The sequence below is a fragment of the Nematocida parisii genome, assembly GCF_000250985.1.
Source record: "Nematocida parisii ERTm1 unplaced genomic scaffold supercont1.2, whole genome shotgun sequence".
Classification (NCBI taxonomy): domain Eukaryota; kingdom Fungi; phylum Microsporidia; genus Nematocida; species Nematocida parisii.
In genome coordinates, this window is record NW_013524647.1 from 213132 (window position 1) to 233488 (window position 20357).

The 20357-nt window shown below is 37.3% G+C and overlaps 17 protein-coding genes and 1 non-coding gene across 18 annotated transcripts; 4 read left to right on the forward strand and 14 right to left on the reverse strand.

Moving 5' to 3' along the window:
* Nucleotides 1-250: 250 nt before the first annotated feature.
* NEPG_00806 (uncharacterized protein) lies at nt 251-3260 on the reverse strand (the record flags this gene model as incomplete). Its single annotated transcript, XM_013203181.1, has 1 exon — nt 251-3260. The coding sequence occupies one exon, from the start codon at nt 3258-3260 to the stop codon at nt 258-260; it is 3003 nt and encodes a 1000-aa protein (XP_013058635.1). The 3' UTR covers nt 251-257.
* Nucleotides 3261-3646: 386 nt separating this feature from the next.
* Nucleotides 3647-4688, reverse strand: NEPG_00807 (uncharacterized protein; the record flags this gene model as incomplete). Its single annotated transcript, XM_013203182.1, has 1 exon — nt 3647-4688. One exon carries the CDS (start codon nt 4686-4688, stop codon nt 3657-3659), a length of 1032 nt encoding a protein of 343 aa, XP_013058636.1. The 3' UTR covers nt 3647-3656.
* A 498-nt stretch (nt 4689-5186) lies between these two features.
* On the reverse strand, nt 5187-5781 carry NEPG_00808 (uncharacterized protein; the record flags this gene model as incomplete). Its single annotated transcript, XM_013203183.1, has 1 exon — nt 5187-5781. One exon carries the CDS (start codon nt 5779-5781, stop codon nt 5248-5250), a length of 534 nt encoding a protein of 177 aa, XP_013058637.1. The 3' UTR covers nt 5187-5247.
* A 70-nt stretch (nt 5782-5851) lies between these two features.
* NEPG_00809 (uncharacterized protein) lies at nt 5852-6070 on the reverse strand (the record flags this gene model as incomplete). Its single annotated transcript, XM_013203184.1, has 1 exon — nt 5852-6070. One exon carries the CDS (start codon nt 6068-6070, stop codon nt 5852-5854), a length of 219 nt encoding a protein of 72 aa, XP_013058638.1.
* Nucleotides 6071-6075: 5 nt separating this feature from the next.
* NEPG_00810 (uncharacterized protein) lies at nt 6076-6591 on the reverse strand (the record flags this gene model as incomplete). Its single annotated transcript, XM_013203185.1, has 1 exon — nt 6076-6591. One exon carries the CDS (start codon nt 6589-6591, stop codon nt 6076-6078), a length of 516 nt encoding a protein of 171 aa, XP_013058639.1.
* A 97-nt stretch (nt 6592-6688) lies between these two features.
* Nucleotides 6689-8011, reverse strand: NEPG_00811 (uncharacterized protein; the record flags this gene model as incomplete). The annotated part of the gene is made up of 1 exon (XM_013203186.1): nt 6689-8011. One exon carries the CDS (start codon nt 8009-8011, stop codon nt 7028-7030), a length of 984 nt encoding a protein of 327 aa, XP_013058640.1. The 3' UTR covers nt 6689-7027.
* A 119-nt stretch (nt 8012-8130) lies between these two features.
* Nucleotides 8131-9219, forward strand: NEPG_00812 (protein-tyrosine phosphatase; the record flags this gene model as incomplete). Its single annotated transcript, XM_013203187.1, has 1 exon — nt 8131-9219. One exon carries the CDS (start codon nt 8131-8133, stop codon nt 9043-9045), a length of 915 nt encoding a protein of 304 aa, XP_013058641.1. The 3' UTR covers nt 9046-9219.
* On the reverse strand, nt 9201-10914 carry NEPG_00813 (uncharacterized protein; the record flags this gene model as incomplete). The annotated part of the gene is made up of 1 exon (XM_013203188.1): nt 9201-10914. One exon carries the CDS (start codon nt 10912-10914, stop codon nt 9403-9405), a length of 1512 nt encoding a protein of 503 aa, XP_013058642.1. The 3' UTR covers nt 9201-9402.
* Nucleotides 10915-11430: 516 nt separating this feature from the next.
* Nucleotides 11431-12072, reverse strand: NEPG_00814 (uncharacterized protein; the record flags this gene model as incomplete). The annotated part of the gene is made up of 1 exon (XM_013203189.1): nt 11431-12072. The coding sequence occupies one exon, from the start codon at nt 12070-12072 to the stop codon at nt 11431-11433; it is 642 nt and encodes a 213-aa protein (XP_013058643.1).
* Nucleotides 12073-12098: 26 nt separating this feature from the next.
* Nucleotides 12099-12872, reverse strand: NEPG_00815 (uncharacterized protein; the record flags this gene model as incomplete). The annotated part of the gene is made up of 1 exon (XM_013203190.1): nt 12099-12872. One exon carries the CDS (start codon nt 12870-12872, stop codon nt 12099-12101), a length of 774 nt encoding a protein of 257 aa, XP_013058644.1.
* Nucleotides 12873-12931: 59 nt separating this feature from the next.
* NEPG_00816 (50S ribosomal protein L19e) lies at nt 12932-13450 on the reverse strand (the record flags this gene model as incomplete). The annotated part of the gene is made up of 1 exon (XM_013203191.1): nt 12932-13450. One exon carries the CDS (start codon nt 13448-13450, stop codon nt 12932-12934), a length of 519 nt encoding a protein of 172 aa, XP_013058645.1.
* Nucleotides 13451-13544: 94 nt separating this feature from the next.
* Nucleotides 13545-14027, reverse strand: NEPG_00817 (FAD-linked sulfhydryl oxidase ERV2; the record flags this gene model as incomplete). Its single annotated transcript, XM_013203192.1, has 1 exon — nt 13545-14027. The coding sequence occupies one exon, from the start codon at nt 14025-14027 to the stop codon at nt 13545-13547; it is 483 nt and encodes a 160-aa protein (XP_013058646.1).
* A 14-nt stretch (nt 14028-14041) lies between these two features.
* Nucleotides 14042-14869, reverse strand: NEPG_00818 (uncharacterized protein; the record flags this gene model as incomplete). Its single annotated transcript, XM_013203193.1, has 1 exon — nt 14042-14869. One exon carries the CDS (start codon nt 14867-14869, stop codon nt 14042-14044), a length of 828 nt encoding a protein of 275 aa, XP_013058647.1.
* Nucleotides 14870-15611: 742 nt separating this feature from the next.
* Nucleotides 15612-16667, forward strand: NEPG_00819 (transcription initiation factor TFIIB; the record flags this gene model as incomplete). The annotated part of the gene is made up of 1 exon (XM_013203194.1): nt 15612-16667. One exon carries the CDS (start codon nt 15612-15614, stop codon nt 16548-16550), a length of 939 nt encoding a protein of 312 aa, XP_013058648.1. The 3' UTR covers nt 16551-16667.
* On the reverse strand, nt 16578-17055 carry NEPG_00820 (ribosomal protein S18; the record flags this gene model as incomplete). The annotated part of the gene is made up of 1 exon (XM_013203195.1): nt 16578-17055. The coding sequence occupies one exon, from the start codon at nt 17053-17055 to the stop codon at nt 16591-16593; it is 465 nt and encodes a 154-aa protein (XP_013058649.1). The 3' UTR covers nt 16578-16590.
* A 255-nt stretch (nt 17056-17310) lies between these two features.
* NEPG_00821 (uncharacterized protein) lies at nt 17311-18906 on the reverse strand (the record flags this gene model as incomplete). The annotated part of the gene is made up of 1 exon (XM_013203196.1): nt 17311-18906. The coding sequence occupies one exon, from the start codon at nt 18904-18906 to the stop codon at nt 17464-17466; it is 1443 nt and encodes a 480-aa protein (XP_013058650.1). The 3' UTR covers nt 17311-17463.
* A 272-nt stretch (nt 18907-19178) lies between these two features.
* Nucleotides 19179-20089, forward strand: NEPG_00822 (uncharacterized protein; the record flags this gene model as incomplete). Its single annotated transcript, XM_013203197.1, has 1 exon — nt 19179-20089. One exon carries the CDS (start codon nt 19179-19181, stop codon nt 20052-20054), a length of 876 nt encoding a protein of 291 aa, XP_013058651.1. The 3' UTR covers nt 20055-20089.
* Nucleotides 20090-20156: 67 nt separating this feature from the next.
* On the forward strand, nt 20157-20229 carry NEPG_02691. The gene has a single exon. It is a non-coding gene; the product is annotated as a tRNA-Arg (tRNA).
* Nucleotides 20230-20357: the final 128 nt, after the last annotated feature.

Below are 20357 nucleotides of genomic sequence, written 5' to 3' on the forward strand. Positions count from 1 at the left end.
ATAAATCTGCAAACACCATTTAAATATTTAAACATTAACATATTCAAGTTATAAGCAAGAACTTCAGATTCTCACATATATTTATTTAGTGATTAGCACTAATGCACTACTTTAATAAAAATGTATTAAATAGCTTTTATTAACTTCATTATATATAATAGTAGTGGAACAACTTGAAATTTGCTGTACTGCGGTGGTGCTGTACTAAAACATAGAATATTGTATTAATATAACCCGAAAGATAAAGACTCATTTTATTATAGATTAGATATAAAGCAGCAAGCACATGTCTTGCATCTACTAGATGACCAGGCACTGCATATCTGGCATTGATTTGCGTCTTCTGCGTACTCTCCAATATCTATACAGAATGGAAGACTTGTGTCTATTACATATGCATCCTTCATAGGCTTATGCGAATCAGCAAGGATTTTAATTCTTTCATCTGTGCACCCATAGTTATTCACAATTTCTCGCGACAACTCCATTGCATAGTGCTTGTTTCCCTTTTTATAGCAGGTGAGTATTGCTGCTTTAAGTGCCTTTTCCTTGTGCATTCTTTCTAAATCAAGCGATGCATAGAATATAGCACAAGAAATGCTTGTCTTGTCTGACTGTGCGGCCTTTCTAATCTTTTCAGAAAATAGCCCCTGTAGGTACTCTGCAGCCGATTTAAGACTTCTCATTTCTTCATCGCTCTTTCTGCCCTTTTCATTCATGGAATTCACCAGAGAGTGCATTGCTATAAGAAAACTGCTTATACCGGTGGACACTTTTCCATTCGCTGCACATTCCTTAGCTACTTTTATTTCTCGCTCAATGTCAATCTCAGCAGGAATGGTTTTTATGCACCGCTGAAGCCTTTCCATATTTAAAGAAGGAAAAACTTTACTGGAATCCTTAGCATTGCCTGTTTCTGCAGAAGGCGCGCTTATTTTTGGCACTTCTTTCAATTCTTTTATACTTTGAATGTCCTCGCTGTCTACATCTGTAGTAGTATCCTGTGACTCTGACATAAAAATACACTCATTAGAACTACCCTCATTTGGAACCTCTGGCACTGCTGTATCTGATTTGGTGGAGAATTCTGCCTCTGTGTCTAAGACATCTATGCTATCTACACTGCTCTGCAGAGATATTAGCTTACAGAGGGTTTCTTTGTTTCCTGTAATAATTGCAGCAATTGCACAGTACATTTCATCCGTGCACTCAAATAAGAGAGACTCGATTTTATCCAGCTTCCCACTTGAAATGTAAAGAAGCAATAGCAATGAAAATTCCTTCGCTAGTTTGAAGCACTCTTCAGCCACCTGTATATCGTAATTAATTGCAGCCCTTCCTGTTTTAATGTATACTTCTGGTGAGTGCAGTTCTTTTGCATACTTTAAGGCATCATCAAACTTCTTTGTTTTAATTGACAATTCAAGCCTTACTCCAGTGTCCTCGACATAGTTAAGCCCCTCCTCGTAAAAGCCCTTGCGTATTAGGCAAGACAAAGAAGCCTGGCCAATCAATGATCCAGTATCAATGCACTCTCTAATGCTCGTCATGTCCATGTCTTCCAGCGCCTTTCTAAACTTCCACTCAATCATATCTACCTCGATTTCAATAACCGATCCATCGGCTGCCACAAGTGTAAACAAAGTATCCTCCACACTAACAATCCAGAGAGCCTCATCAATAGACATGAAGGAGGAACCCTCGCCATTCATAAAGGCAAACTTAATGTGCAGTGGCGTGGTATAGAATATTGTGCCATCCTTAACTATAAGACTGTTAATAGAAACTATCTCATCAATTACAGAAATCTGTACTAAATTATAGTCTAGCACAACTATGCTATTTTTGCAAACTGCTACAATGTGTGTCTGATCAAATCGAACGTATAAGCAGCGATCAGGAAGCAGAGCGCTAACAAGTACAGACCCATTCTCAATTCTAAAAAGAGAGTTTCCTTTCTGTGCCAGTACTCCCCCAGATATTTCAAATACTTTATCGGCCTCAATACTGTACGATACAACATCCCGCCCATCAAGCTCCTTGATAGATATTTCTGTATCTGTGCACACGGCTACTCTGTCATCTATAAAAGTAGCAAACCCTAGTCCTTTATATCGGGCTTTACTGCCATTGCATACAGTGTACTTGCCTGGGGAATTAATTATTGTTGTGTCCTCCTTCACAAATATCTCATGCACATCTTTCTGTATACTCATTAGCTTAGATATTTTACCCTCTTCAATCTTGTTTAATTCCGTGTCTTTACATATATACAGAATGCCATCATATACCGCATACACTGGGTATAGAATGCCAATCGAGTAAATAGAAAAGCCTGTGTCATGCCCAGCAGCAAATATATTTTCCTCCTGGTCCATTGCCAGGCACCAATACCGGCTGCCCTCTATAGTAAGCGTTTTTATTGGCTTTCTGTTTTTCAGGTCCCATATCTTAAGTGTTCCATCCTCGCTGTTACTTAATAAAGTATTTGACTTGGTATAGTAAAGAGCGCTTATATGGCTGTGATGGCCTTGTAATGTGTCCTTTTCCTGAATTCCATCCTGGCCTACGCTCCATATTCGGATTGTGCTGTCATCTCCTCCAGTCGCAAATGTCTCTCCGTCTGGCTGTACGGATATCCAGTTAATCCCTCTGTCGTGCCCATCCACTATATGCTTAAGCACAACTTCGGGCACACCAAGCATATCCATCACACTCGTTTGGCTCTTTGTTACCAGTGCAGAGTAGTCCCACACACGAATGGTCTGGTCAAGAGACACACTGGCAAATAGCTTGTCATTAATGAACCTAGCACACATTACATAGTGTGTATGCCCTGTTAAGCACGCAATTTGCTTTTTTGACTGAAAGTTCCATATTCTAATGGTCTGGTCATCTGAGGTGCTAATAAGCCAAGGAAGATGCTTGTGAAATTCAATTGATCGAACATAGTCAGTATGCCCCTTAAAAACCGTCTCCACAGTCTTGCTTTTATAGTCCCATATGCGAATAAGACAGTCATCTCCTGCAGATGCAAATCTTTCCACTAAGTGGTGAAAGACAACCACCCGCACTGGCCCCTCATGCTCATTCAGCTCAAATATCTTGGTTTTGTATAGATAGTTCCACCCTTGAATTACTCCACTGTGTAGCCCAGCAATTAGTATTTTCTTGCTGGGATGAAATGCAATGCCTTTCACCCTCTGCGATTCTTCCTTCATTATGCACGGGCACTCCTCCTGCTTCATTCTTTCTTCCATTCTTGCAAAATAATAATTTAATAAATAGATAGTTATATTTGTATTTCTTATCTGAATAGACCAATACTTACCAATAACATAAGAGCTCCGATAAAAACACGCGCGGTGGGCAGGTTCCACTTTCAGGTTATATCTATACTGATTCAATACTTCCTATACACAGGCTTTTTAGTGTTATAGTTTCTGTACATGGTCTTATTAAATACAATATAAATAATTATAGAATTAGTACATAAATAGAAATGCATCAACCACAATAAACTCATACATTCGGCAGAATTGACATACCAAAGAAAGGCCATAGTGGCATGTACAGTATATGAGAATATTAATAAGAAATAGAAATATAGAAGATAGTATGTAAATATCTTTTATTCAAGATACAAAGGGATCTGTTTACATGAACAATGCAATCATTGGAAGAACTGCAATGGCAACAAGTGCGGACACACCTGCTACTCCGTTCTTCTTCTTAAGATCGGTCTTGCATTTGGCATCCTTCTTTCCAGACTTTCCTTTCTTTCCAGACTTTCCTTTCTTTCCAGACTTGCCTTTCTTTCCTTTGCCATCGGCCTCCTTGGTCTTCTCGTCCTTCTTAAGCTGTGCTACAGTGATACCTGCTGCAGATGCCTCTGCTGCGGCTATCTCTTCTTTAGTAAGGGATGGAAGTGGAGTGATTGTGGCTGCTGAAAAGTCAAGCTCATGCATGCTGACCTCACCCAGGCTTATTGGGGCTGGTGCAGAGATGGCTGGAACAGAAGCATTGTTTAATGGGTATGTGTGGTCACCAAGGGTAATGGTGGTTGGCTGCATGTTAACAGGAACACTTCCATTAAGAAGAATAGAGATTGGCTCTGTTGCTTCGTTGGAAACAAATGATTCAGTGACTTGCTGTGCAACAGTTGCATTGTTTTGGCTGAATGCGCATGTTGGTGCATGGACAGTTGGGTCTGAGTATACTGGTGCAATCTGGCTGTAAACCTCTGGGTAGCTGTTGGACACTTGAGCTACTGGCTGAGGAGTATTGAAATATCCTGTAGACATCTCATATGCATCAGCTACTGGGTATGGCTGGTATGTCTGATTGTATGCATTTCCTGATATTGCACCTGGGTATGCTTGGAATACATCTTCACTTGGGTATGCACCTCCTCCAATTGCTGGAACATTGGATTCCATTGAAATGCCACATCTTCCAGTGTTACACCCTGCAACTACATCGCTGTCTGCAAACTGGTTTTGGTTTCCACCATAGTAGTATGAGTCATCCAGAGTTTCAAATCCTCTGCCGGTTCCTCCGCATCTGTTGTTACCATTGTACATGTCTGCTCCATTGAAGTAGTCAAAGTCTCCATACATTGCACATTTAACCACGGCAACCTGTGCCACAACTGCTAGTGTCTTTCTGATTGTTCCTTGAATTTTCATTGTGTTGATAAGTTTCAATCGTATTTAAAATTTTTAGATCTTTTTGGATAATTCTAGATCTTGTCCCATTCAGGTAATGTTTTGACATTTAGATCGGTCTTTTCTTGACCATCATGCCTGTTTATTAATTAAGTGATTTTAGATTGGCCTATTGTTCTTATATTTTCAGTCTAATTATTACTTGTGTGCAATATGAAAATAAGACCCCGGCCATTTGGGCCCATTGTCTGTAAATTAATAATTAATTATACGCCTAATTAAGACTGAGGAGCATATACCATACGAAAATCCTTTATATAAACAGCTAATTAATAAACAAAAGTAGTTCATCTAATAAACACAGTAAATACTACACATCGTGTGAATCCAAATCAGTTTGAATAATACATTAGCTTTACACTGGGTTTTTAAAATACTAATAAATAGCTAGTAGTTGAATAATATAGTACAATTAATCACTAAGAATTGTACACTAAATTAATTTTATTTTCTTATAGGATTGTGGAATCCAGCTGTATTTATGTTTAATTATGCAGTGCGCGCATAGAGAATGTTTCTTCTAAATTGTATTCACTGTATTAAAGTCATGCATGCTTAAGTTATTCTTATACGGAGGCAGAGTATCTGGTAAGTACTCCAGCACCTGAATGTTTACAGAATCTTCAATGAACACTCCTGTTGCTGTGTATGCATATATGATTAAGTCTGCACATCCATACAATCTTATCTGCTGTGCCATTATATATAGTATTGAATTTCTTGTCTGGGATATGTGCGTAGAGTGCGCAGTTCTTAAATGCAGTGTGCATTCAGTAATATTTGCTATACGGGCAGTGTCATATTCTTCTTCTATGTTTAACTCCTTTTTGTCTACATTCTCCAGTCTCAGTACTTTGTCTATTCTTTTCTGTGTGTTCTCCATTGTAAGTATTCTGCTCACTTGAACCTCCTTGCTTACTGCAGGTATTGGGTTTATTTTTAAAGATGCCTCCAACTCTCTAATCTTTTCTTTAATCAGCCCCTTTTCGTATTTGCTTTTGGCAATTTCTAGCTCTTTATACGATTTAAGAAGACTCTCCAGTGTGCTTGGCATAATAAAAAAGAGTGCTACCGCGGAATAAATAATTTCTCTAGAATTATCATAAAATTAAGGCTGCGCGCATTTATTTCCTTATCTCTTCTGTGTACATTAACGTATGCTCACACTTCTCTTCATCTCTTACCGGAAGAATATTTACATTTTCACTTTTGTAAGGGAAATCTATAAGAGGAAAGCACCGACTGTCTTCCTTAATAAAACAGCTGTCAGCAGAAGAGGAACTCCAGTTGGTTGGGGTGGCTGTATTATCCATAATAGATATCTCAGGAGCAGAATCATTCATAGTGTCTAATAATGGATGGCCCACATATCACTGCTGTATACATAATCACTCCTAGATAGAGATACAGCAGTCTGCTCACTGGAATTTTGCACTGCTTCTTCTGAGACTTCTTTTTCTTCTAATAACCGATACGACTGGTAGGAAGAGTAGTAGTCAACTGGTGCTGGTATGTTAAAAGAGTGCTGCAGCAGAGCACAGTCCACATACCCATTTGGTGTACAAATCACAGAAGACATCATTTCGTTCTCAAGGGCCTGGTAGCACTGCCTATACAGTGTGTTTGGCTGATCTAATCCAAGCTCATTGTATAAATCAAAGAACATAGCATTACACACAGTTGGTTTAGTTGATATGCCAAACCCGTTATTCGGCCTGACGACTTTCATGTATTCAATCTTTTTGGGCCTTCCATGCCTAATAGCATATGCTTCTTTGCTGTACCTATAAATCTTTCCTTTTATTTTTTTTGAAGCGCCCTCAGCTCTTCTCTCAGCCTTTCTTTTCTTTCTTTCACAAATCATTTAAATTTTGATATCAATCTGCATTCTATTTATGAGTTGTCTAAGCTTATTTTATTAATATCTTTATTCTATTGAAATGACAGTTAAATATATGTTAGTCTGGTATTTATTTAATTTCGGATTTTCAAAAATAAGAAGGAAATATCAGAAAGTCAGAGAAGATTTAATCCTTACAGTATATAGAGTATTAGCCTATTATGTACTAATATTGGTCTAACAGTAGAACAAATGGCTAGTTATATCTATTCCCTTGCATTGTATAAGAATATTGGCCTTATTATACGCATTCTTGGCACTGCTATGATATTTTTCTTATTATATATTGGTATACGTCTAAAATGTTTTAAAATAGTTCACAAAAGCTTTTTAGGTCTTTAATTTATAAGACATTTTTGGGCTATTTTTGGAGTCTTGTGATTTTAAGACGAAAGACTTGTTACACATTAAGTGATTTAAATGCAGGGCCATCCAATAACCTAACCTTTTGGTCAATTTCCTTTTCTTGTTTTTCAAGAAGACCCAGCCGTTCTTTGAGATTCCCAGCAATAATACACTCAATTTCCTTGACTAATTCTTTGTCTGCCTCCTCTAAGCATGGATCGCTAAGTTCTGGTGCACTTTTTTTCCATTCTTGGTAGAACTGTGCGGTATTATTTTTCAAATCTATGAGGTTAACTGTAAGCAGCAGCTGCGTCAGTATATTTAAGTCTGACACAGCAGGATTCTCTGCATTGATTATTCCCCATGCGTACTCCCTTCCTCTGACAAGCTCCCCATTCACACTTACAAATGTAGTGCTGGCAACCACGGATAGCACTGATATTCCTTCTGGTATTAGATCAGACACTTTTATTCCCTGCATTTTTAACTGGGTGCTGATCTTTTCTTGGTATGCCTCCAGTTCGTGTACTGTGAATATATCTCTTTTTGGGATTATTGGGAATGTGTTTGTAAGCTCTGACAAAACTTGAATTATTTGTATGTCCTCCTTTTTGAATGAAAATGGAGAAATAAGAAAAAGAGCAGCATGCATCCGCGGATCTTCCTTTCTTTCTCTTCTGAGACCTATGTTGTTTTTATTGTAGATAGTGTTTCTTTCTACCAGGAAGTTTTTTATATATTCGTGGTCCTTTCCCTGATACAAGAAAATTGTTAGTTTTAATGTTATTTTGTTGGACTGTAAAATAGCTGAATACTCAACTAAATCGGAAGAATGCGTGTGTACTTTTGCAGGGAATACTGTAAGATTGTAAATCGAAGAGATCAGAGTCTTCGCACCAAGGCCCCTTTCGGCTGCCACAAATAGATTAAACTCAATCCCTCGCTGCAGAGTCTTCTTTAGTATTTGAGATGAAATACAGCCTATGCCTATTTCATTTTTAAGAATGCACTCGTCAATTACCTTTCCTTCAATCTTCATGGAATAACAAATAGACTGTTTATTTATTTATATTACAGTGTCTGATAAATGCTAGCTGGAAACATTCTCGGATATTGTATATATAATCTGCCATTTATTTTAAAATACTTTTTATAGCAATGGCCAAATGGGAACTTAACAAGGCACAAAAGGGTCAGAAAGAGAAGCTTATAAATCTATTGCAAGCTGACTATTCTGCATTTATATCACAGGCAATTAAGATAAAAGTGCCACACTCCTCTGCGCATAATCCAAAATTCAGATTTTCTGATGTTCATTCGTACAATTATGGTGATTTAAAAAGAAAATACAGTGTAGATGGCGAGGTAAATGCATCCTTAATAGAAAATCCAGACGGGCTTAATTTCATTGCCATGGAATATCCAACAGCAGGAACAATCAACGCAGCGAATGAGCTATTACAGAAATCTAAGTGTGGTCTAGTTATTTCACTAATTGGAGATCACCCGCCCTGGGAAAGTGACTTTCTGGATATATCTTACACCTGTGACAAAGTGTTCTCGCCAGAAGAGTTTATATCATACGCGATTGAAAACAAAGCAGATATAAATAGTATATCGGCATACTATGCAGATATGCATGGAATAATAAAAGAAGAAAATGGCAACTTTTTAATAGAAAAACATACATCCCGCAATAGTCTCTCAGATATTATATTCAGAATAAAATGCATGTGCTGGATAGACAAGACTCCACCCACAGGCAATCTAGTAAAAACCCTCGATATTCTGAAGAGTGTTTGGGAGTCAATGCATTTATCTTCTGGCCCAGTTACTGTGCATTGTTTAGCTGGCGTAGGAAGGACGGGTACATTTATTTTCTACAACATGTTTAGAACTGCCATCATGAATGCAGGTGGCGCTGCCATAGGTGAAGCAGAAAAAATATCTCTCTTTGTTGAGTTGTTCCTGTATTTACGGAGCAAACGAACATGGATGGTTGAAAACAAAGATCAGTTAATGTTCCTTTACAAATTGCTAATCGACAAGAACAAAAAGAATTTTGATGCCTAATCTTAAAATATCAGAATAAAGGTGTCTCTAGTATAAGATACAGAAGATGCATAGAAATTATAACAAAACGCTTTCTATAGTTTATTATATACATAATATACCGAAATACACTCTGAAATGTTTTGAATACCAGAATGAAGGCAGAAGAATGAACAATAAATAAAATATACCCAAAAATTGATATGCACTGCTTAAACTGTGTTATATACAAAGTTCTCATCAGTAAATTGCCTAATCCATATTTGATGCATCTATATTATATACCACTGCATATGGTTAGTTATATTAGGAGTAAGATCATGCATTAAGTAATACATATAGAATCTATTAGAGTAATTGTGTATAATGAATTCTGAGCTACTTCTTTATATTTCTACTCTCTTGATGTGCACTTACCATTTTAAAGTATCCTTCTTTTTCTTCACTCTCCCAGGTAGTTCTCTTTGTTAAGAACTCAATAATTCTCTTTTTATCATATGGCTTTGGATGCAGATTTTCAATATATACCTTGAACTCTCTGTCCGCATACACTCTTTGTACCTGCAGTAGTCTAGGAATATCTTCACTTATGTCCTTGCCAAGTACATGTGAGACAGTATCACAGATTACATCTATGTTTATCTTATATACTTCTTCTTTTTTCTCTATTTGAGAGCCCGCTGTTTCTCTATACCTCTGAATAATCTGCTTGGCTTTTGCTGGCCCTACTCCCGATACACCCGGCACATAGTCATTCCCTAATAACCACGCCAGTATGTGCAGCTCTGTTTGTGTATACTCAACAGTATCTTTTTCTGCAAATACTTTGGGAAGAAGCGCCCTTTTAAATACGTGCCTAAATACAGGCTTAGTGCTAAAAATCAGCATGTCGCTGTCTTCTGTTATTACACCGTCTGTGTTTAGAACCTTTTCAAGGCTTTTATACACATTGTCTGACTCACTTGGTGCTATTGCGTACTTTATAGAGAATGCATCAAAGATATCTACAATTATTCTGTACGACAAAGGAAGAGTGTCCTTGTCCACTGCTTCTCTGCTTAGCATAGTGTCTTCTTTTGGTAGGTCATACATCTTAAGTTCTCTTTGGTACTCTGTTTGTTCATTTGGTATAATCACTGAATGAATAGATGCTGGCTTTTTTTCATCTCTGCCTATGCAGCTTTTTTTCTTGGATATTGAACTTTCTTCTGCATTTATTACTTCTTGCTGCTTATATAGAATACTTTTCATTTGGTCGATATGATCAGATACCTCTTTAAAAGGATCCGCCTCTTTGCTCGATTCTTCTTCTTTTTGAAGTAATGCAGACTGTAAGTTCAAATTAAAAAGAAGACTGCTATCCCCGTGCATTCTCTTTGTTTTACTTACAGACTTCAAGTACTTATACCGAGCATATACTTTTTGAACCTGATACTGTGAAAAGTCACGGTCACTTAACTTTTGGCTTGGGTTGCTCTCTACATCCTCTTCTAGATATTTACTTTCTTCATTCTCGGTTTCTCGCTGAAGTTCTTCTGTCTCCGTATACTTATGGGTTATTTGCACTTGCGGCTGTTTATCATCCTGCCCAGCTATATAAACACCTTCTCTTCTTTGCCTCTTCTTAAATAGTGGCCTTTTCCCATCAAATACAAATATTGGGTCTATTCCGAGTGTAATTAATTTATGGATGATTTTCAGCGTATACTCTGTTATAAATACAATATTGCTATTGCAAATGCACGGAAAGAGTGCAAGATTGCCGTCTACACACATTGTCAGACCATTTAATTCCCTTAGCTCAAGTGTTCTTCCACTTAACATCTTCCATATGCTCTTTATTCCCATTCTTTCTAATACTGTATTACTACTAAAAGTTTTATTTTTCATCTCCTATTTATACTCCTAAATAGTATTCCTACATAATTACTCTCTAAGCCTTCCATATATACGCTTTGTTGTTTCTTTGTTAAATGCTTATTCTCTATTTTGGTTTATTTTTACTTCTAAAAAGTAGAATTCAGCTTTTCTGTATTTATTTCTGAATATGTACAGGTTTTATTTTATAAAATTATTTAAATACATAACCCGAAATATATATGCCTAAAGAATATCATTAAAATCCCACATAACAAACACTCCTATAAATCCATACGCAAAATATAATCCAAATCTACTTCATTTCATTTTTATTTATACTTCTCGCTGTTCTATGATATAATAAAGCAACAAAAGAACACATTGGTAATATATAAACACAATCAATACAACTGGTGCGCATGCAACTTCTACCCGAAACACATGATAGTTCTCGATTTAATTTCTATGCTATATTTATTTAAGTCTTTTAGGTTATTACAGTAATTATAAACAATACTATAAATATATTTGGGTGAGTTTATTAATCTATTCACCATAATGCTTCGTAATATGTGCTAGTGTTTCCTCTGCTGATTCATTGAATAAACACGATCCAAGAACTGCTTCATTTGCGCTCTGTACTTCATGGAGTGTGTGCATATTTACACCCCCATCTACCCCTATGATTAAATCTGGGTGCTCTTTCTGTGCTAACTCCAGTAAGTATTTTGTGTTTGAGCGCATAGGCTGCCCCCCTTCTCCTGGCAGCACACCCATAACAAGTATTTTGTCTATTTTATCGTGCATCGCATCTTTTATTTCATTTATCTTGTGTAACTCATCGGTATTAACAATTGCTAGGCCTACTGTGCATCTACTTGCCTTTACGCACGCTAAAACATCTCTCAGCGAGTCTGCTTGATGTATAATTACTCTATCGATCCGGTCTAGATCTAAGTGTGAAATGGTCTTTGCGGGTGTACTTACCATTAAGTGGCACTCAATTGTAATACCTTTATACCTTCTGGTAATTTCATTCACTACACTCTCACCTAGGAATATTTTATCTACAAATACCCCATCCATCACATCCAAGTGCAGTGCACTCACCCCCATTCCAATCAGTCTATCTATTTCTTTTTGAAGGTTAAGACTGTCACACGACAGAATGCTTCCAAACACTTTCATTAATTTTTAATTTTCATCAGCTACTATTACTCCATAAACACACATTTTATAAGTTCACTATTCTTTTCTTCTGAGCACGTATACTCACCCACTGGAACGCAGAACCCAACCATCTTGTCATAAACCTTCCTATTTATCTTTGGAATGAGTTTTGTGTTTGTTTTTTTCCTAAAGAGCTTTGTTCCTGTTTTATAACAGAAGTCCTTTGTTATGTTTACTATAAATGGCATATCGTCATACTTATTCAAATACTGCTTTGTTTTGTCTGATATGCTGTAGTTTATTCGCTGTCTGAGTAATTTCTGTTTGTTCATTCTTTTATACACGGGTGTCTTAAACAGCGACTCTACCTGCTTGATTAAATCACTTGCCTGGTCTTGCAATAGATCAACTGCCCTGGGGTCCCCGAGAATCTTTAAAAATTCGTAGTCAGCTGAATTAATTGTGCCACTTGCTCCTTCTTTATGCATTGTTGCAAGTAGTCGATACGTACTTGTTAAATCCTCTACCTGTGCAGGCTTCTGCTGTATATCCTCCTGCGCCCTATTCATTTCATCCAATCGCAGTAACTCCTCTTCTATATTTGAACTTTCTAACTCATCATCTTGTTCATCACTACTATCAGCTGCCGCGTTTCCAATATTTTCATCTGCTTCGTCATCGTTGAAAGCATACTCTCCATCATCTGACCCAGAACTTACTCCATCGCACCCCTGGCCCAACAATTTGTTAAAGTCACCACAGTCATCTTCCATTTCTTCGGCTGAGTGCTTTCTCTGTGCTCTTCTGTTTCCGCCCATTTAATATTTTTATTTAGCAAAAAAAATCGGTTATATTCGAAGTAAGAAGAAACTATAATTTATTTAGAAATGTTCATTTGTGCCATAACTATCTCTTCCTTCTTCTTTCTGAGTTCTTCATTGACGACGTACTCCTTAAGCATTCTTCTGTTCTTAAAGTATCCACCCTTTGCCTTTAAGTAGATTGATCTGTACATTGTCCTGTCAATTCTTCCCTCAGTTCTTAAAGCCTTAAGATCCTTTCTAAGTGCTCTTATTCTAAGCATCCAGATCTTTCTCTGTGGGAATCTTGCATTCTTTGTACCTCTTCTTCTTCCTAGACCTCTATGTCTTCCTTTGGACTTTTCTAATCTGAACTGTCTTACTCTTCCTCTAGACTGTCCAACGTCTGGCCTTCTAACAATTAAACCATCTTCTACCATTTGTGATACTTGCTCCTTTGTCTTTCCCTCAGATAGCTTAATAGACTCTGTTGGGTCCATCCATACCTTGTTCTTACCACAGCCAATGACTTCTGCTGCAAGTGCTCTTACCTTTACTAATCCGAGATTTTTTGCTTTCTCTTTCTTCTCTGCCATATTAGCTGGGGATAAAAATTATTTAAATATAAGTTTGTAAAAACAATTATAACGTATAAGAGACTCAGAAATAACCAAAAGGCAATCGAAAGATTTATTTGCACCCGCAGTCCCATCGGTCGTCTAGCCTAGAACAATTAAATTCTTGTTTACCAAGTCTTTTGTTCACAATGTTGTGGGCCTGGCATGCCCATCCAGCAAACTCTTCTCGGCTAGATACTTTTGGTGGGAATGTGTCTACTAATTTCTTAAAGTGAGACCGGCACTCATCGCATGGAAACAGCTTTGTAAGCAGGTCTATAAATTTAATGAGATTTCCCTGGTGCTCTCTCCCAGCATCTGGTGGATACTTTGCAGCAATTGTGTGGATTAGAGCCCAAGTACCTCGACCCAGTTCTGCCTTTCTTTCCTCTTTTGTCTTTGGCATGCTGTAGAAACTATCTGAGTCTTTAGCACTATGCAATCTTCTATCATTTACATCCGAATACCTTCTTCTTATCATTTTATATCCTGTCAGCACGCACCATAGAATAACAATTCCTAAGAACACTTTCACTAAAATCCTTTCCTTCCTCATGTTTATTTGTGTATTTACATTGAATAAATATATCCGTTCCGTCTATCTGCAGCAGAAGTAGATAGCGATGGATAGTATCCGGGCGCACGAGACATGAGCGATGCAGCCTGCAGTCTATTTACTAAATTGTTTAAAACATGCTCGTTTTTTCCTGGGCCAAGACTTCTGTAGGCAGGTTCTGCATGTAGTGCATTAATTATAGCATGATGGGCAGCATAATCTGGTACTGTGGGTTTCTTAAGCATACCAGTATCTGCGTATGGCGATGTGTTTGCAGGGGTTTTGCTTATTTCTCTATTCTCATGCTGGGCCTGTGCGTAATAGTCATCGAAGTGGTCTTCTCCTATAATATAGAAGTGGTTGTTAATATTAGAGTGTTTGCACCTTTCAACAGATGGGAACACCTCATCACCGCGAGATGCACGCTCTTTATGGCTGAAAAGACAGAAGATATCGCACTTTTTCAATTTAATCATGAAAAAGTTGGAATACGCACTAGGTACTATAGATATTCTATTTTCCTTGACAGCCCGTATACAAAGTGTTCTTTTGTAAAGAGACAAGTCCTTGTCTATCTTTTTCTCTAGTTGCAGACATTTTCCTTTTTTGTATTTCAAGCATAGCTTTCTCCCACTGTTTTTTCTTATAACAAAGATTTGCATTTCTGTCTTATCTGGTGGCGCAAAATACCAGTTTCCACTGTCGGTGAGTGTCATTACAACTGGATTTTCAATATCTGGATTATTTCTGGGAATAATATATATTCCAACGTTTGGGTCATCTGAGGGATTTGCCCTGCACACTGACCATATAGCAGATATAACTATAAAAAATATGTACATAATAAAATAATAGTAATTTCTGGTTATATACAAAATAACAGTTTCATCGCACTGATCTAGTGAAACACACCATCTTAGTGAAAATATACAGTCATAACACTGGCTTAAAACATTCAAAACAATTGACTGTTTATTATTTTATAGAGATTGTATTTATGCTTTATTTAATTTTTAGTGTCTATATTATTGTATAAATACTACTTTTATTACATATGGCATAAAAGCATAGTATACAATCTATTGAAATTTTGATTCTTTGACTGCTAGAACCAATTAACACCACAGTGATCATTTCAACAGAGTGTAAGAAAAGTGTAAGAAACTCTTTGTTTCTAATTACTGACTAATCTGGAATTAAGTTTTAACAGAGCAATTCCCGAAACCCGAAATAAAATAGAAAATACATTACATATGCGAATATATACAAGAAGTATATAATAATTTTAATAAAATATAGTAGATAGAGGCGCAAAGAGGTTTAAATAAATTCAGAATGATGATTACTTCAGTCATATACAAAGAAGAAAAAAGCTCTAAGTATCCCAAAATTCTGAGTGTGTCAAGTTTCTGGTTAATATTATTTCTATATGTTTACTGAATTAAATGGCAGGCTCCGGTATTATGCAGTATAAAGACTATCTTTTAGTGTCCAGGTAACTGCCAGAACCCGCAGATTTATTAAATAATTGGCATACACTACAACACTATAACCAGAAATACGAAAATCACAGAAAATATTTTAATGCAGAATAGAATGCAAATGAAGAAGATTGAGCGAGAAAAGTGCCCAGACTGTAAGAAAGAGGAGAATATTATAGAGGATTACAAGAATGGGTATAATGTCTGCGGCTCTTGCGGCTGCATTGTGGGCAGTCGAATCATAGACGAGCGGGGCGAGTGGAGGACCTTTAGTGACTCTGGAGAGAATCCAAGCCGAGTAGGTGGGCCAAATAACCCATTCTTGGACACAGAGCAGCTGGATACTCTGATTTCTTCTGGCTCAGGCTTGGCTTCGTACAGTCTTGCAAAAACCCAGATGAAAAGCAGTCTGCGCGGTCCAGAGCGAGCACTAATTAATGGGCTTAACCTTATAACCGCATTTTGTGAAAGAAAAAACCTTTCTAAAACCATATCAGATGCTGCCAAGTATGTATTTAAAACCGTTGAGAACAAAAAAGTGCTAAAGGGGAAAAACTTGGAGGGAATTGCAGCTGCTTGCATATACATTGCTTGCCGACAAGCAGGATTTGTGCGAACATTCAAGGAGGTAAGTATACTAACAGCAGTGCCAAAGAAAGAGATAGGAAGGTGTTACAAGGCAATATTCCCCCACATAGACAAGCTGGCTGTTGTCTCCACTGAGGACATTGTGGCTCGTTTCTGTTCAGACTTAACATTGAGCATTGACATACAAAAAGTGGCACTAACAATCAGTCAGAGAGCACAGGCCATTGGATGCATAGCAGGAAAGTCACCCGACTCAATTGCTGCAGCAATTATATACTTGATAACATACTTGTTCCCCACCCAAAAGAAAATACAGAAAAATATCCAAATAGTAACAAACGTAACTGACGTAACCATTAAAAATACGTATAAAGAGCTTCTGCCTTATAGATACGAACTAGTGCCAGAAGGCATTGTTCCCCGGCATATTTTGGACTCACTTCCAAACTCATGAATAAACACAAGAAGACGCTGTAGGATCATGCACGAATAATTTATTTCTTCTTTGACACTCCAACAGTCTTTCCTCTTCTTCCGTTAGACTTGGTTCTTTGTCCATTGACTTTCAGACCCTTCAGAAGTCTTAGTCCTCTGATGTGCTTTACTCTCTTTGCTCTTTCTAAATATAGTCTGTAGTCTGCCTCAACTTGGTTAGCAATTAACTGCTTGTACTCTCCAGTCAGAGGGTCCTTCTGTCTGTTTAACATCCAGTCTGGAACTCCATAGGACTGTGGTGACTCAAGAATCTTGGATATTACGTCTAATTTCTCCTGCTCTACTTGACCAGCTCTCAGGCTAGTATCGATGTTAGCCTTCTTACATAATAAAGTAGACACTCTTAGACCAATTCCTCTAATTCCAGTTAGGGATCTTATAATGGTGGATCTACCGTTAATGTTCGTATTGTACATACGAATGATATCCTGCATTTGTGCGCTCTCAGTAAATCTTAAAGTCATGAAGGGGGGTAAAAAATAATTTAAATAAATAAAAAAGTAATTCTAACCGAAAGTGGATGCGCGCACTAGTTGGTCTCTCATGTGCTATCTGCTTTGTTTTATGCTGCATTCTTTATCAATATCCCAAAACTGCTCAATTGACTTTATTTTATCTAAATAATTATTTATTATATAGTACACGCAACGCCTCATACATACTATACACAATATACATAATGACTAAAAATATACAAGTGTATAAAATAGCATGCAATGGCCCGAAATTGTCTAAAAGAAATGCTTCTACAGTAAATTAAACTAGCCTCCATTAAGCACACGCGCATCATTAGAAGCAATAAGATATACCACAAAATCATATCTTAATATCTTAAAAGTATAACATAAAATAACTATAATGGACTTTGGTAATCACACCAAAGCCAATGGATGTTCTTCTCGGCTATCTTCTATAAGTAATGGTATATCTTCAGTAGTGATGCTTTGCGGGATAATAGATCTTTCCTTTGTATTATTTAGTGAATAAATGGTAGCTGTAAATATCAGAAGTAAGTATAATATGGCCTGGTAGTGTATCTGTGCGTCAATGTACTTATAAAATGACGAAAGACAAACAACTAATAGGTTCCCGAGTGCTACATTCAGATACCAGTAGCCCATTGCGACACTCTTATTATTTGTTCCTCCTTCATTATACGCAACTGCCATACCCGACACGCTAACAAGTACTTCTCCAATAGTTATAATTAAAATCTGCGGTACTTGAAATAAAATTGAAATAGATCCATTCCTTGTCATATACACTTCAATGCCATAGTACACTAAGTATGACAGGCCTATCATAAACAAACCATATGCCATTCTATGCCTGTGTGTATCTACTAGCCGTGCAGAACGAAAGAAAGCGGGGATGGCTGAGTCGTAAAATGGAAGAAATACAATCAGAGCAAATGAATTAATAAGTATGATTTGTGATGGTAGTATGCTTATTTTATATGACAGAACGCCTATTTGGGTTATCATTCTCTTTCCCTGATCTATCCACGTAGAACTCATTTGGTCATAAATTGTCCATCCAATTACTATTGGAAGATTTTTTATGACATCATACCTCTGGACTGGCCTATGGTCTACTGATGTTTCTACATTCATTTGAGACTCTTCCTTTTTCTTACCAAGCCAGCAGTGAACCAGGTATTTTGCCATTAAAATAAAGAATATACCAATGGAAATAAAAATAGAGATAAAGGAAAATAAAAATATTAAAAAATATTCTGAAATATCCACAAGACGCAGCTGCTCCTGGGACAGCGTTTGTGCGTTAGCAAGGGCGCATATTGCTCTACTAATTGTAGAAGGTGTAATAAATAAAACAATAAAACTGCTTAGGTTAATTACAAAGTAGAAGCGAGAGAAGAAAGTGACCAGCAAAGAAGCGATTTTATCTGCTTTCTCTTTGCTGCTGGATTCCTTCGTGGCATATGCTCTTTGAAGCAACCCTGCGCCAGCTGACAGTATGTTTGGCTTTATGCCGCCTGCACTGAATGAGACACACACCAACCCAACAATAAAGAATATATTGCTCTTTGCTAATGATGAGATGCTTATGGAAATTATTCCGAGTGTATACACTAGAAGTGATATAATTATCATTAAATACTGCCCAATGAACTTATCAGAGATGAATCCACCAAGAACACAAAACAGATATGACAAAAATATGAATGCATGCACAGAAATAATTCCATCCATTCTATTGTAGTTTAGATATTGCACGATATACATAAATAAGTGGCTTTTAATTGAGAAGAACGTGAGCCTCTCAAAGAACACAAAACATAGAATAGAAAGCATACCAAACAACAAAAACCAGTAAATATATATAGCTGTTGTTACTACAGCACACTAGAAAGTATTACACATGGACCAGGAAGCTGTGTCAAACATGTATACACATTGCAACAACAAATAAGCACACATCGAGCACCCTGCAATAAAAACAGATGTGATAAGGATTTATTTAGACTTGCTCTTTTATAGATTTAGACATGTCCTAAACAAAAATATTTGTGTTGCTAGGAAACCAGTAGAATACTTTTATTATCGAAAATCGAACAAAAACAAAAATGGCACAATCGAAATCAATCAAATACTATGCAGGAAAGCGGATTTTAATCATAGGAGGCAGCAGCGGGCTAGGCCTTTCTGTAGCCAAGTATGCAAAGTCTCGCGGCGGCATAGTAACCATCACATCCCGCTCTCTATCCAAGATAAGCCCGCTCAGAAGCGAGTATAGCACACTAAGTGTAGACATAACCAAAGCAGAATCTGTCAGCGCCCTCCCCACTAACTTTGATATAATCATGTGCTGTGCTGGATATGCCCGCCCATCTTATGCTAGAGACATTACCATAAAAGAGGCACAGAGTCATTTAGACTGTAACTTTCTTGGAGCTGTCCGTGTATACCTACACTTTCTAAATAGTGTATCTGCGAAATCCAGAAAAAAGCTTGTTTTTGTTGCATCCACCTTAGCGCTTCGCTCATTTGGTGGGTATGGCATGTACGCCCCCAGCAAATCCGCACTTTCCTCATTTTATGAGTCTGTCCATACTGAATCATCTATACACGGCCTTGACCTGTGTATATACTACGTGTCAACAATACAGAGCCCAGGATTTGAAATAGAACAAGAGCATAAACCGCTGTTCACAAAGAAAATAGAAGGGTCTTCTCTGGGCGCCGACTCCATCCCAGAAAGCAGAGCAAAAACTCTTCTGGATGCGCTGCCAACAGAAGGAATCATTTATTCTGATTTTATCACTTGTTTGTTTAGTAAGTCCTCTGATATAAACTCTTTTCAAGATTTTCTGGCGTGGATAGCCTCTCCTTTCTTCTGGATGATTTTTAAGATGTTTGAGTCATATACAGTTAAAAAATACTATGAGCATACAAATGAGACACCAAAAAAGAATAAGTTAGTAAAGAAGAAGAAAAAATAAATTCAACACAAAAGGATTTTAAAATAAAATTTCCGATCTTCTCACGCGGTGCACTCTGTTGATAACTGTCTAACGAATTAAATGGGTTTTAATATATTGCGGGTCCTGGTGGCGCAATTGGCAGCGCATCTGACTTCTAATCAGGAGGTTCTGGGTTCGAGTCCCTGTCAGGACGTTTTTTATCTTTCTTTGCACACACTCTCCGAGTACTTCTTCTTGCACTTCTCCTTATATTTATATGTGGCCTCTATACACTAGCTTATAATTACTTCTAGAATATTTAATATATCCGGTGTGGTTTCT